General features: G+C 27.5%; 1 protein-coding gene across 2 annotated transcripts; it reads right to left on the bottom strand.

Annotated features, from left to right (window-relative positions):
- Nucleotides 1–1,429: 1,429 nt before the first annotated feature.
- On the bottom strand, nt 1,430–13,924 carry LOC109608325 (QRFP-like peptide receptor). Of its 2 annotated transcripts, none has more exons than XM_020024744.2 (7): nt 13,774–13,924; nt 10,549–10,808; nt 5,680–5,801; nt 3,146–3,269; nt 2,611–2,816; nt 1,863–2,138; nt 1,430–1,811 (listed from the first exon to the last, which is right to left on the bottom strand). In XM_020024744.2, exons 2-7 carry the CDS (start codon nt 10,795–10,797, stop codon nt 1,649–1,651), a joined length of 1,140 nt encoding a protein of 379 aa, XP_019880303.1. In that variant the 5' UTR covers nt 10,798–10,808; nt 13,774–13,924; the 3' UTR covers nt 1,430–1,648. The 2 variants fall into 2 exon arrangements, with proteins under 2 accessions (XP_019880303.1, XP_049824157.1); XM_049968200.1 differs by lacking the exon at nt 13,774–13,924 and adding an exon at nt 13,658–13,679.
- Between the last annotated feature and the right edge of the window lie 1,802 nt (nt 13,925–15,726).

Raw genomic sequence — 15,726 nt, forward strand, 5'->3', positions numbered from 1 at the left:
CTACTTGTTTTCATTATAAACCCCCCTATAAATAATAATTACTTATAAATTAATCCAAAATTTTATAAAATGGTTTCTTAAAATAGCCATGTCTTCTCTAGTTGTTGTCTCATCTAATTTTTTTCATATTTGAATGTGGTATTACTCAAAATGATTTATCTAATTTCATGAAGTAATCATTTTTCCTCCAATTTCTTGAAGTAACTATATGATTCTTAAACTTGTCTTTGAAATTTGGTATTCTTCAAATGGTTGATTTGAGTTCTAGAAGCAATAATTTCTCTTCTAAATGGTCTTTAAAATTCCTGGTATTCCTCCATTGGCCTTTTTAGATACTTTAAGAAGTAATTTATCTGTTAATTTACGTTTCAAATGTATTACTTAAGTGGCTTATTTCAGTTACTTAAATTGTCTACTTGGTTTTTTCAAATAACCATATACGTCTAGACACATTTGAAACAAGACTGGCTATAACAATTGTATCAGGACATTGAAAATGAGGATAATTATTTTAAAATTCACTATACTTTCATTCCAATCGTTTACTCAAGTAATCTATTTGGTTTTCTGCCTGTGGTAACTATCTCTTCTTTAATATTCCTTTCGAATGTGGTATTACTGAGATGGTCTATTTAAAGTCATGAAGTAATCATCTCTCCTCCCCTCTATTGAAGTTAATATCTTTTTTCAAATTTGTTCAAATATGGTTTTCTAATAAATAACCATTTCTCTTCTAAATTATCTTTAAAATTTGGTATTTCCCCATTGGAGTAATCATTTCTCTTTTATCTTGGTCTATAGATTTAGTATTACTTGAATGGTTTTATTGAGCTATCAAAGTAAGTAATTCTCCTCTAATTTGTCTTCCAAATTTGCTATTACTCAGTTGACCTTTTATTTAACTGTTAGAAGAAACCATTTTCCTTCAATTTAACTTACAAATTTAGCATTACTTGCTCTATTTGATTACTTAAGCTAAGCCTGGTAACATCTAATTTACCTTTCAAATTTGGTAATACCTAAGTAGTATATTTGAGCTCTAAATGTAACTATTTGTTCTCAGATTTGTCTTTCAAATTTGGTATTCTTCGATTTGACTTCTGGAAGAAACTATTATTCCTCCATATTATCTTTAAAATAGTAAGTAGCCTATTTGTGTTGTAGAAGTAATTAATTGTCTTCTAATTTGGTACAACCTAAGTAGAATATTTGAGTTCTAGAGAAAACTATTTCTCCTCTAATTTGTCTTTCAATTTTAGTAATACTACAAAGTTAATTAAACTAATTTATCTTTCAAATTCAAGAGGTCTATTTTTTCTGTATCTTTTGGTCATTATCACTATAAAGTAATTTTGACAACAACCAAGTCCTTTTGTGTGATCCTTTTAATTAAAATTTATTAGGGATTGTTGTGAGAAAAACATTCTGTCCAATACTAATAAGTTTATTGAAAAGTCTTACACGAAAATATAATACAAACATTTATAATCACATTCAATTGGACATTCATAATTGTAATTTGACACGTATACATTCTTGATGATTGTATTAAAATACTAACATGTACTCTACCTACATAGAAATTAGGTTCACCAGAAAAATCCCTAATTATTTAATTCAGTTACAATACAGTAACAGTCCACTTTTTTCATCTAATCAACGTCGACCTAGTCTGAGATCCATTCCTTGAGTTTTGCCTCAATGTAACACTGTTAGTTTTGGATCTGTTGTCCTTTGAGCAGCACAACGTCCTTAAGAAACCTTTCCGGAAACTCCTCGACATGAATCCATAGATTATCGGATTCAAAGAACTGGAAACAGATGCATGTTAGAGGAAGTATCAAAGGGAGAAGATTTGTCACCTGTTGCAATAGGCCATGAGATGAAAGGCGGTGTTCATCTGCTTCAACGATCCACCTCGCAAGGCCGGCAGAATGTCGAAGGCCATCAGCACATTGTCGACAAGAAGAGGAGTCCAACAAATGGCGAAAACCACGACCACCGCAATCAACATGCAAATCACCTGCTTCACCATCTGAGTGTCATCTCTTGTGTGCTTCAGTTTGGAGGAACGTTTCAGGTTGCCCAATTCGCTGTCCTCTCGGGAGTTACCGTGGACTGTGTGATTCCTCGTCAAACTAGAAAAATGCATTTTTTCGTGTGTCTTTTTATAGCCACCTTAAACAAACTGGGCGTATAAACAATTTTAATTCCTTGATGGAAAGGCAAACAATTACATTATAAATATTTAACTTTCTGTCTAATTAATGTATCAATATTTCATATAAATTGATTGGCAACGTGAAAACTGCTAAAAAAAAATAATTAAATATACAGTAAGTGTAAGCATTGTTACCGCCTGGAGTTTCCACGTCTATGTGTGAGGTCTCGTCTACTGCTAAAGTAAATATTTATCTCGCAAGCCGACACTAAAGTCTATTTCTTACTTCAGCAACCGTGTTTAACACTGTATTATTAATGTCTGTTATATTATCGTCGTTTTTAAATGATCCCCAATTAATCAGAACTGTTTTCCCTCAAGATTGAAAGTACATTATTGACATTCCCAAATATAAATTCATCATTAATTCATGATGAACATGTACTTACGCCTGTTCGCTTGTCATAACGAATCTTCGCTCCATCAATTGCCAAACTTCCCAACAAATCAGGGAGTACGACAAGGTCATAATGCAGAATGGAATTATCAGTATTATTATTAGCATGTAGACCTCGTGGAACTTCCATACCGCTAGGTGATCCCAGTCTCTGACGCACCAAAAAAATGTTTTGTTTATGCCCACAGGGTAAAGAATCTGTAACAAATGTATTAATTAATCATTTTTAAAAATCACTATAAAGGTATTATAACTAATCTAGGAAGCTTTTTGAACGTATTAAAAGTTGTAAAAGTACACAAAGGCACCATTAACATGAATCGAAACAAAAGTTGTCTGAAACATTTAAGTAGCTACTTCAAAATAAAGTTTTAATATGTTTACTTAGTTCCAAAATAATCTCAAAAAGTTTGTGATAGACTTTACTTACAAATCAAACATCCATCAATAAAAATAACGAGATAAACCCTAAATATTGATAAGATAATCGTGGATAAACAATGTAAAGTGACTAATTGAAAAATTACCTGTGCATGAAGTGTGGGTTCCCCCAAAACAAAAGATACTATCCAAATAACGAGAATAATTTTCTTGGCTTGGCTTATGGTACAGATGTACTTCGCTCTCATCGGATGCACAATGGCGTAGTATCTAAAAATTATATTAATAAAAAAACTTCAAGTAATTCATTCATTCATGTTACTTGGTGATTACAAAATTTACACAACACTTTCGCTCTTGATAACCTTACAATTTTTTATTAGATTAAACTGCAATTATCAACTAATTATGTTAATGTAGAAACGGAAAAGTTTGTTAATTAACATAAAATTGGCAAGAAAGTTGCAAATTTGTTAAATTGTAATCTCGAAATGTAAACAATTTATTTAATTTGCAATTTGCGCAACCGTGTACCTACGTAATTATCAGTGTGTTTCGAATCAATATCTATTATTATTTGTTCAACGGGTTCAGTAATTTGACATTGCAAATATTATTAGAGTTAAAGCAACAATGGTACTAAGTGTGGATTGGAATAGAGGGAGGCTTAAGCCCTCATTTAAATTTGTGACACAACTACTTTTGGATTGTTTACGTAAAACTATCAATTTGTAGTCAATTTGTCAAATATTTCGTCCTGTATAGTGATGTTATAGAATATTCTCTTCCAAAATTAACTTTCTTTGAAATTTATACACAAACTGTTTTTATTATGAATAGTCTGAATGTCTAAGAAAACAATTCAATTGATTCAATTTTCAGACTAGACAGACATATGTGATCTTAGGTTAATTTTCTTGAGACATTGTTTGCCGAAAACCGCACTTTCGTATCTCTAAAAAAATGCTTAATTTCTCTAAATCTTTTTTTTTATTATTTTTTCTAGTTTTGTAAAATTTTTCTGATACTTAAAATCATCAAATAATTAATAACATTCCATATATTTTTATTTTTTGAAAATTTGCTAAAATAAGTATCAGTTCCTTAAGTATTTAATTTCATAATTTTAATTATGGTAGTACCAAACTTACAATTTTAATTTTTTATTTACTTATAATTACTTTACTTTATTTTTTAATTATTTTATAAATATTTATAAAATACATTTCTTACTTTCCTTTAAATTTCAGATTTTTTTGGCTTTTTCTAGTTTTTTTGATACTATTGATAATTTACTAAAATAATCAGTAGTAAATTGCTTAAGTCCTTTTTTTAATTTTGTACTTTAAATCATTTTATCAATATTTATAAATTACCTAAATTCATTTTTTTTTTTTCGTTTTTATAGTTTTTTAATGTTATTGTGATTCTTAAAATCATCAAATATTTTAACATTTCAAACATCTTTATTTTTAGTAAATAAGTTTTCTCAATTTCTTAAGAATATCTTTGTGAATTTTCAAATTATAAGAAGTTACATTACCAAACTCAATTTTATAATTTTACAACTTTATTTAATTATAAATTCTTTAAAATTTATAATTATTTTATTAACATTTTTATAACTAAAAGCATAAGTTAAGCAAACAATTGAACAATCTTTTTCTTTAATTTCTCATTCAGTTTTTATTTATTTAAAAAACCTTAAATTTTCATAATTATTTTGTCAATATATATATATTATATTTTTTCCTCTATTTTCTATATTTTTGCAATATCTTAATCACTTTTTATTTATTTGTTTAAATTCCTTAAATTTTTATTAATTTAAACATTCTGTCATTGTGTTAAATATTTTAACATTTCTAAATACTTAAAATTATTAAATATTTAGCATTAATACATCTTTATTTTTTGAAAATTTACTAACATAAAATATTTTTTCTCAATTTCTTAAGTATTTTTTTTAATTTCATGATATAGTTATATTAGCAAACTCAATTATATAATTTAATTTTTTATTTATAAATTCCTTAAATTTTCAATATTCATAAAGTGCTTTAAATATATTTTTTATCTTAATCAATTTTTTTGTTTAATATTTTAATAATTCTTACTTTCTTTTAAATTTAGTACAAGTAACAATAAACAATTTTTAAATTTTTTTTCTTGAAACATGAATTTACTTATACAACGAACATTGATAATTTTTTTTTTATAGTTATCTTGTTGAATTAAAGTTATTTTAAAACTAAACGTTAAAAGCATAAATTATTTTTCAGGTTTTCTTGAGATGAGTGTCTACTATTAACATATATTACGTAAAAATTGCCTGAGGAAACTTTCTACCATTTGTTAAAAAAATAAATAAATAAAAATGTTATAAATCTGCCAACCAACGTTTTAAAAGAATTAATCTTTTAACACTTAAGTCAGTTTTTCTCTAAATAAAGTAGTCTGGAAATACTCCTAACAGCCAAAGTCAAACAGTTTGGGACACCTTGTACATATAAAAATAATTTTATAACAATTTCTTCAATTAATTTTTGAAATACATATATATATATATATATATATATATATATATATATATATATATATATAATTTTTTATATTCAAATTATCATTATAATCATTGGAAAATTAGGTAAACCACACAATTTATAAAAACAAAACTTACCTTTCAATACTAATTGCAGTCAAAGTTAATACTGAACAAATGGCGGACACATTTTGCATGTAATGTACAGTTTTGCACAGAACATATCCCATGTCCCAAGTGTACGAGAACAACTTTGCTATCTGAAAACACAAAAAATAAAAATCTAATTGTGCATCGTCAAGAAGCTTCCAACGTGCTTATCATATCCAATACTTGGGAGTCAATTGAGGAGTAAAGAAATAATTAAGTTAAAATCCTCGTACTAAACTTACTGGCAGTCAATTCAATCGATGTGTACGTTCTAAACAAGCCTATTTTTAAAACACAATGTAATCGAAGATAATAATTAATCCGTACCACACTTTTACACCATATAAATTTTCGATTAAAACATATAAACGTTCCAAAGTCCGACAGTGCATTTAGCTAATTATTTACAGCGCAATTTTATGGTTTTATAACGCACCAGTGATAGATGAAATGTAAACAGGAAGATTTTCAGGTTTTACTAATGTTTATGTTAGCACATACTCAAAATGTCACTTTGGCTATTACTCATTTAGTAAAAATTGGATGCGAAAACAATTTTGAATAAAACTTTAATTTTTCCTTGACAAGAATTGATTTTACTAAATAAGTGTATCGAAACAAGTGATTAATAATAATCTGTCTTGGTTACGGGGATTTAGTTTAAAACTTCTGGTCGTTAAAGTTTAATATTAATTTAATATCTCTCGATCTAAAAAATCTCATTAAACCACGATTATAAGAAACATGTCAGGTAATTTGCGTATCTCATTAGATAAAGTAATACACCAAGTACTTTAAGTTGAATGACTGTGGTGGTTTTTGAGTGGATTTATTTCTGTGTTTGAGGGCCAATAATTTTGCCTTTATGCCTCGATACTTCTATAAATACCATAAATGTTTTGCGGTCATAAATCCAGTCTTTATCTCAATTGCGGCAAGAAGTGATATATCTTAAAAGCTTAAATCAACAAATTATTAAAATATTTCAAAAGTACGAACAAGTTATAGTGATTTGAACGTATAAACAAGACCAAAATTAAATGTTTATTTATAGAGCTTTCAATCTGTGTGTACGTACCCACTTTATTATTTAAAATTCTATATTTATAACAATCAAATGGACCATTTTAATAAGTAGATCAATTATAAACTTCAGATACACACGAAGTAGCGTCACTAAAATTAAATATACCGAAATACGTTCCGTGCCATTATAATTTTATTACGGAAGTTTGCGTCAAATATTATGGAAAAAAGGCGTAATTATATTATGAAATGCGTCTAAAATTAAATTAAGTAAACAACTTAAAATAACATAAAAATTGTACTTTTATGTACGAATTCCAAGGTAGTACTTCAAATTTAACGAGATAAATCAAAAACATTAATATTTATTTTTAACGTAATTTAATGTCTTACATCTTCTTTGATACCTCCGAAGTGGCACTATTATAGTAACTGTTTAAAATGTTACTTATTTTAGCCATAACTCTTTCATTTAATGTGAACTGTTGAAATAATATTAATTTACTATTATTGTTTTATACACTATTATAAAAACTATTCTATAAAATCATTATAGGTACTGATATCCAATTAGAGTAGTACAGCTCATATTTTAAGTAAATAAATATTCCATATTTTTTTCTACCACTGTACTTTCAAATTTTGACCACCTATTATATTTTAGAAACACCTTATATATTAAAATTTGAAAATTATCAGATTCATTTTATTTTTTACATTTTCATCTTTGTGTAATATGATTTTATTTGCTCACAAATATCATGTTGCAGTGTTGTTTACTCTCGTAAATTACTCAAATTTAATATACCACGTTTCATGTAAATAAAACAACGTTTAGTCTCTTTTGATCTGCTCACCAAAGTTACGTATTTACTTGTATCCAAGGATTTCTTTTTATTGTAGGCAAAATAAACTGTTTTTTATTGTGGAATTAATAATTCATTTCTTTCAATGAAGGCCTCCAGCTGAAAAGGAGGGAATTAAGTCACAAATGACTTTATTTTATAGTAAACTTTAATTTTCCATCATGTTTTGTGTCCAATTTTGAAACGATTGGACACAACCAATTAACTTTTTTCGTCATTATTTAACAATTTCTTTGGGATATCGGGCATGAAATTGAACCGAGATAATTCTATATAAATAAACGGTATCAAGTGATTAGAAATATATGTTTGAGGAATGGAAACCTTTTCAATTTACCAATGGTTTATCCATTAAATGTATTTTAAATGTAATATTATCTTTTAATCCTTCAGTAGTTGCTTCTTAAAGTTTAATTTAAGTTAATTGGACTAAATTTGGTTTATTTTTCGTAATGAGTAATGAGTTTTACTTAGCATTGCTTATTGTGGTGAGTGGATCGATGCTTTCAAAATCATTTTATTCATTTCCAAACATCGGATTTGTTTTGATCGCCTTGATCCCAAAATAATTCGAAACCTAATCAAAATAGCCAATTCCCTTAAGTTAATGGCCGTGGAATGTTTCATTTATTTGTAATTTCCTTCACATATTTTTTGGCATTTAACCAACTGTTGACAAGATAAAAAGTATTCAAACTATAGTCGGTAAATTTTGTTGTCTGATAAAAGATAAAACACATTCAATAAAACTCATTTTATTAAAATACGACCTAATTCGTTTAATACAAAAATGTATATTACTAAAAGGTTCAAATTAACATTATCTACATATGCGTTTATCTCTTATAATGGGTAAATATTATCACAGATTCGGATAGATTGCCAGTGTATAACAGCAGAAAAAAAAATCCGTAAACATTGTAATAATCAAATTAATTAATAACCATAAAATCACGAACTGATAATGCGGTTTTAACCTATTTCTTATAAGTAGATTTTTTCCCAAATTTATTAATTTCTTGGCTACTCTAGGGGATAATTTGAATTTATTTATTTGCAGCTTAAGATGGTTAGTTACTTTTTATATATTTAATAGATACAAAAATAAACAACGTTCCATTTTTTGTAAAATCTTTATTTCTAAAAATGCATTTTATGGATTTAAACACATTTTAATCGGTTCTTTCTTAAGTTATCAGTTGCTTAGCACTGTAAAGTGCCTCAAAGAAGACTTTCTTCTGAAGATTTTACCATTTTAATTTAATGTAATTTTTGGCAATTTGAGTCAACATTAAGTAGCCCAAATGTATGTCTCACAAAGTGTAGTAAGTAATGCATACTTAACTTAATATACGACATGGTGGTGGTTAACAACCAGCTGCGACCATTTCTGCTCAGATTCTCTACATTCAAGCTTCGTGCAGACACTGAATTCACTGTAAGTATGTCTACGATCAGAAGAAGGTTGAATGAAGCTGGTCTTAGAACCAGAAGACCTTCTTTTAAATAGATAGCATCGGATTGACAGCAAAGCATGGGCTGTAGCCTATGAGCAGCAGCTGAATGCGGTTAATTGTTCAGAGAGAAATCATAATCACACATTGTACCACCTGGATTGACATGGCGTGGACGTGGTGACAGATATCTTGAGCTATAGGTTAAGAATTTATTCTTTCACTAGTCTTGAGTTTGTGTTTCTAGAGTCACTGGATCTTAACACCATTGACCACTTATGGGATAACGTTAAAAGAAGCCCTCCCAGAACAACTTGTATTGACAGCTTTAGAAGAATGGGGGAATGTTCCCCAAGAAGCTATTAATAATTTAATAGAAAGCATGCCATAAAATGTATTTTCTGAAAAATTCTCATTTTAGTTATTTGTTCTATATAAAATTTGTTTTAATCAATTTGTCTATAGTGTTATAGTAAAATTGGTTTGTGTAAACAGCTTCTTATTTTAAAAATACTTTTGACCCAATGACCTCGTAATTACTAGGTGTTTCCATATAAGTTTGATTGTGTGTATATCAAGATATAACTCTTCAATATCTCAACGAAATGAAACGAAAATTTTATAAAGGTCTGAGTAAACGAAGTGGAAGGCCTTCCCAGTTGATTAATTGCTTTTGGATATATATTGGTACAGATGATTTCTTTATCAGGATGTTGATGTTTCTTAACTTCCTCTGTATTAATATTATATATATTTGTTTAATTTTAATTAATTTTGTTTTATTAATTTCCGAATAAATTTGATGATATTAGTTTTATTACTTGTTTAAATGTTCTGTTGTTGATGTAATTTTGTTTAATTTATGTAGGAGATTACATTGTTTATTAAAACATATTTTGATACATATTTATAACAATATTTTGATTTTTTAAATAATTCAAATTATCCACTTCAAAAGACGAGAAAATTTTATTGAAGCTATTATTTTTATTTTAATTAGAAACTTGTCACTCCATCAAGCATAAATTGAAATGGTGTGTTGAAAATAACTTAATACCATAAAAATGTTGGTGTTAATTTACATCATTAACCAAAGGGGCTTAAAAATATTGGTGAATAAAATTTCAATACATTTTTTTTGTTCGACTGTTTCCATAATTAAATTGACATGTTTTGGAGGAGCCTTGAAGTATCATCTCTAATTACAAGTCAATTGTCACGTTCAAATATTGTTTTGCATGAATTTTTCAGTTCGTTTTAATTACAGTTGAAGAGTAAGTCCGTCAGCGACGATCGATCGTCTAATTGGGGACGGCCAACATAAGAATACGCATTCCGTTGCACTCGATGATATTGAGAGAAAATAACACTACAAGTGGGTTCATCGCATCCGTTAACAAACATATGCAGCTGCCTTTTAAATTAACAATAAATAAGTGAATCGATATCGAGTAATTGATGTTTATTGACCACGAATAAACAAACCAATTTAACATAAACCAAACACTCACCTTAACGGGAATACAAATAATAATCAGCAGAAGGTCCGAAGAAGCGAGACTGCAGAGGAACACGTTGGTGACGCTGTGCATCCTCCGGTACCGGAACGTGGTGACGATCATCAAACAATTTCCGGTCAGTCCCAATACGAACGTCACCGCGTAAACGACCAGTGGTGGTATTAATTCGTTCCAGAAGAATACCCTATAGGATTCCTCCTTGTTGTTGTAATAGCCGTCGTAGTCATTGCTGTCGGCCATTTTAACGCAGCCTGAGGATTATTTCAATTGGCGTGAATCGTTTTCCGAAGGTTTTAATCAGAGTTATTGTTAGCAATTTGTTGCGGCATGTTTCGAATGAAATGCGTGGCGAAATGACGCATTCCCTGTGTTCTTTTTTGCAACACTTTGGTTTGAATAAATGAAGCTGTCATAATTGTAAATATTAGCACAACTTGATTTTGATGGTAGGGAAATTTTTACATGAATATTTTAGGTGTAGGTTGTGACTGGAAACAGTGTATTTGATATGATTGAATATGATTAAGTACTCAAATTTATTTTTTAGACGTCCAAACTAATCTTATTTTGAAATTTATTAAAATATAAATTAATATTTCCTTTATTTTTGTTAATATCGGAAGAATTTTTATTACATTTCAAATTTTTTAATTAATATTAAATTTCAGCAAATTAACCATTATTAAATTTCCAATTAAAATTTGAATAAAATTATTAACTTAATTACCTAAATAAAAAATAAATCGTTTTTTCTCTTAAAAAGACGATGATATCTTTTTTAAATCAAGAGAAAAAAATAAAAATTATAAATAATATTTCAAAAAAATTATTATTATTATTATTATTAATTTATTTCACTAATGATGGAACACATAAAAGAAATTTATAAATTAAATGGGTAATAGTGTTTTTCCCTTAAATTATGATAAATAATTAAGTAGTTTTTGATATTTTAATTAATATATAAAACTTATTTTTTCAATAATATAATCATTATTTTTTTCTTATTTACTGTTTCTATTAAATGATTTATTTATAAACATAAATTTTACGAAAATCAATATTTAATTTATCAGCAAAAATTTAAAAATTATAAATATATTTCAGTATAAAAAAAATTATTTAAATTTATCAATTTATTTAAATTTTTTCAGTATAAAAAAATACATAAATTTATCAATTTATTTAAAAAATGATGTAACACAAAAGAAATTTATAGATTAAATGGATCATATAGTTTTTTCCCTTAAATTATGATAAATAATTGAACAGTTTTTGAAACTTTAATTTATATATAAAACATTCAGAATATTTTTAATATTTTTTACAATATAGTCATTAGATTTTTTTATTATTTACTATTTCAATTAAATGATTTATTTATTAACATAAAATTTATAAAAACGAATATTTAATTTATCAACAAAATATTAAAAATTATAAATATTATTTCAGAATGAAAAAAATACATAAATTTTTCAATTTATTTAAATAATGGTGAAAAATATAAAAGAAACTTAAAGATTAAATGGGTCATAGTGTTTTTTCCCTCAAATTATGATAAATAATTAAACAGTTTCTGAAATATTAATTTATGTATAAAGTACTCACAATATTTTTAATAATTTTTAAATTATAATCATCAATCATTTTTTATTATTTACTGTTTCCATCTATTTATTAACATAAAATTTGTGAAAATCAATATGTAACTTACCAACAAAAATTTAAAAATTGAAAATATTATTTCAGTATGAAAAAAATACATAAGTTAACCAATTTATTTCAATAACAGGAAAAAATTTAAAATAATTTTTTAGATTAAATGAGTCATAATAATTTTTCCCTTAAATTATAATAAATAACTAAATAGTTTCTTAAATTTTAATTTATGTATACTGTATTATGAATATTTTTAATAATTTTTAAATTATATTCATCAAAATTTTTATATTATTTACTGTTTCTATCAAATGATCTATTTATTAATATAAATTGAAAATCAATATATAACTTACCTACAAAAATTTAAAAATTATAAATATTATTTCAGTATTGAAAAATACATAAATTTATCAATTTGTTCCAATAACAGTTGAAATATAAAAGAAATAGATAAATGATAAATAGATCATATAAGTCATCGTTTGAACATATAACAGAAATTTATTTATTTATATTTTATTTGTGATGAATTCAGATTATTTTTACAACATAATCATTAGATTTTTTATTATTTTATGTTTCTATATAATTATTTATTTACAAGCATAAAAATTCTTAAAAATCAATAAGTTTCCAGTTTCTAAATTCTTTTTTTATATAAATATTATTTTAACAAGAAAAAGGAACGTAAACGGATCAATTTATATCAATAAATGTGGAAAATAAATAAGACATTTATATATTAAATAGTTTTTTTCCTCTTAAATTATAATTGACAACTTGACAGTTTCTGAAATTTATTTATAATAAATACATTCAGAATATATTTTATCATTAGGATTTTCTTATCATTTATTGTTTCTGTAAAATGATCAATCTACACCAAACTTATGGAAATAACATGTAATTTATCAATAAAAAGTTTAATCTAATTGTAATTTTAATATAAAATTATTAAAATATTTTTAGATTTAAAAATTAAAAGAATTCCGAATCTAAGATATGAAAATAATAAATTAATAATATTATTTATTGTTTCAAAAAATGCAAATATATAATCATATATTTTCATAATATATTATTAAACATTTTATTAAAAATTTTTTAAGTGAATTTCATTGTAAAAAATATTCTTTTAATACATAAATTGTATACAAATATATCGAAACATTTTAGAATAGCAAAAAATTGAGAACTTAGGAATTAATTAAAGGAATTTACATTCTAATTTTCTAAATAGTAATGATAAACATTAATAAACAACCCTCATACGCATACAGAAAATACGCACTAAATAAATTGAAGTGAAGTCAAAGGCACATAATAAACTTAATCAGAATTTATTATTAAAGCTCGTTAGATGCATTCGGCCTTGCCTCACGTTGTATCTCTTCAAAACATAATTACACAACTACAGCCGACAAAACGAACTCACCCTGCATCAAAATAATACACGAATCAGTTTTTTTTTGTTTTGTTTTTTTTTTTTTAAATTATTAGTTTACAAAGTAGAAGAACGTTCAACACATAAATCTCGCCATTGTCACTTACTGCGTGTGTCAGTGTGTGCGTGTATTAATCTTCACTTTTCGCTTAGCCCCTCAGAAAACATAACAAATGTGCCGGACAATCACGGGAACGCGTATCAGAAAAATTCTTCAATACGCGTAACGCCGCCGTCACGCGACCGAAGTGCCGAAATGATTTCGAGGGAATACTGTGCATCAGCGTCGCGACGCTCAAGTATATATGGGAGACGCAAACCTCCCCGAATCACACACATGATCTCGAGCACTTTTTTTTTTTTAAAACGTTCGCACGCACAATCGTAACTGGCTACGTTTAGGTTTCTGCCAGTTAATTGTTTTCCACTGGCATTTAAAAAGTCTGACTTGAAACCTTTTAAACAGACCCGATGTTTAGAATTTGTAAATTATTTTGGTTTGTCGAATTTAATTTTATTCGTGTATTTTCTATTTTAATGCTTCAATTCAATATAAAAATAATCAATGTGAGATTATTTTTAAATATATTTAAAAAGAATATTAGAATATAAATATTTTATGTTGTATAAACATATAAATTGGATAAATAGAATTAACATGTTGTGAGAAGCGAATAAATCCTGTTTCCTTTCATTGCCCGAAAACTATTTTAAAACTAAAACGCCGACAATGCTTAAGGTAAAATATAAATTGTTTATGGTAATAGATTTTAAATATTTATTTGTTCAAATTTTTTAGCATCGTTAGACAAAACATAATAATATTTAAATTAACTCCACTACATAAATAAATTACAATTAGTTTATAAGTTATAACTGGGACTTTAATAAACATATAAATATGTTCGCATCTCTTTGTTTTCCAGCAATTATTTGTTCATTAAATTAAATTTTTGATGCATTGTCGAACATCCATTTCATGTGTATAGACTACGATTTTAACTATTTTACTCGTCCATATTTCCCTATGTACTATCGCGTTCATAAGTGGTCTGCCACTTCAATGACATCAGGCCGTAAACGGTCACATCTGTATTACCGTGCACAGCCGAGACGGCAGTGCACGGTAATACAGAATGTGACCGTTTACGGCCTGATGTCATTGAAGTGGCAGACCACTTATGAACGCGATAGTACGTTTCAATTGATTCTCTTGGACGAAAATAATTGCTTAACAAATTCATCAACGACTTCGAAAGTAAATTGCAACAAGGCTGGTACAAACTTACCCAAGTCAACCCGTTCTGTACTTAAACAAGGTCTACTAAAACCTTGGAGAAACCCAACAAATCAAAACTGCTGCTGTCTTCCAACTCATGAGGACCAAACCATCAACTGATATGCTTCAACGTATGGCCCAATACACCCACATTGATGGACACAACAACGTTAACGCTGCTGTCAAATTCTACATCGAATCCGCCTGCGAACTTAAAGGAGAAGAATTCAAGAACTTGCGTTCTTCCGCCAGAGCGGCCAAACCCCTTCTTACCAAGAAGACTTTCGGTATCCGTCAATCTCAAAACAACCTCCGCGGATGGGCTATTGAAGAACTCAAAGTATGATACAAGCAAATCTTGCAAACTATCGTCACCGAAGGTTCTTTCGTCCACTCTGCCATTAAGTATTCCCTTGAAACTAAACTTGTAAGACTCCGACGTAACTTGATCAACGTACAAGCTATGGTTTCCAGCATCGATGAACTCATCAACCAAGGTGAAAAACAAACTGAATACCACAGACGCAGTACTGAAGAAAACAACGGTTCTCACCAACAACAATTCTCCAGCCAACGTATTGCCGAAATCTTGAACTTGCAAGTTGAAGAGGAAGGACAATTGGAAGGTTTATTGAACTTGGACTTGGCAAACATTCAACAAATTTTCTCCTTCGACAACCACACCATGGAAAAGATGGTCAAAGACGTCGGCGAACTCGAACGTAAATTGCAACAAGGCAAATACTTCCACCACATGAAATTCACGGACGTCGGTGAATTC

Source organism: Aethina tumida, chromosome 1 (genome assembly GCF_024364675.1).
Source record: "Aethina tumida isolate Nest 87 chromosome 1, icAetTumi1.1, whole genome shotgun sequence".
In the NCBI taxonomy this organism is placed as follows: domain Eukaryota; kingdom Metazoa; phylum Arthropoda; class Insecta; order Coleoptera; family Nitidulidae; genus Aethina; species Aethina tumida.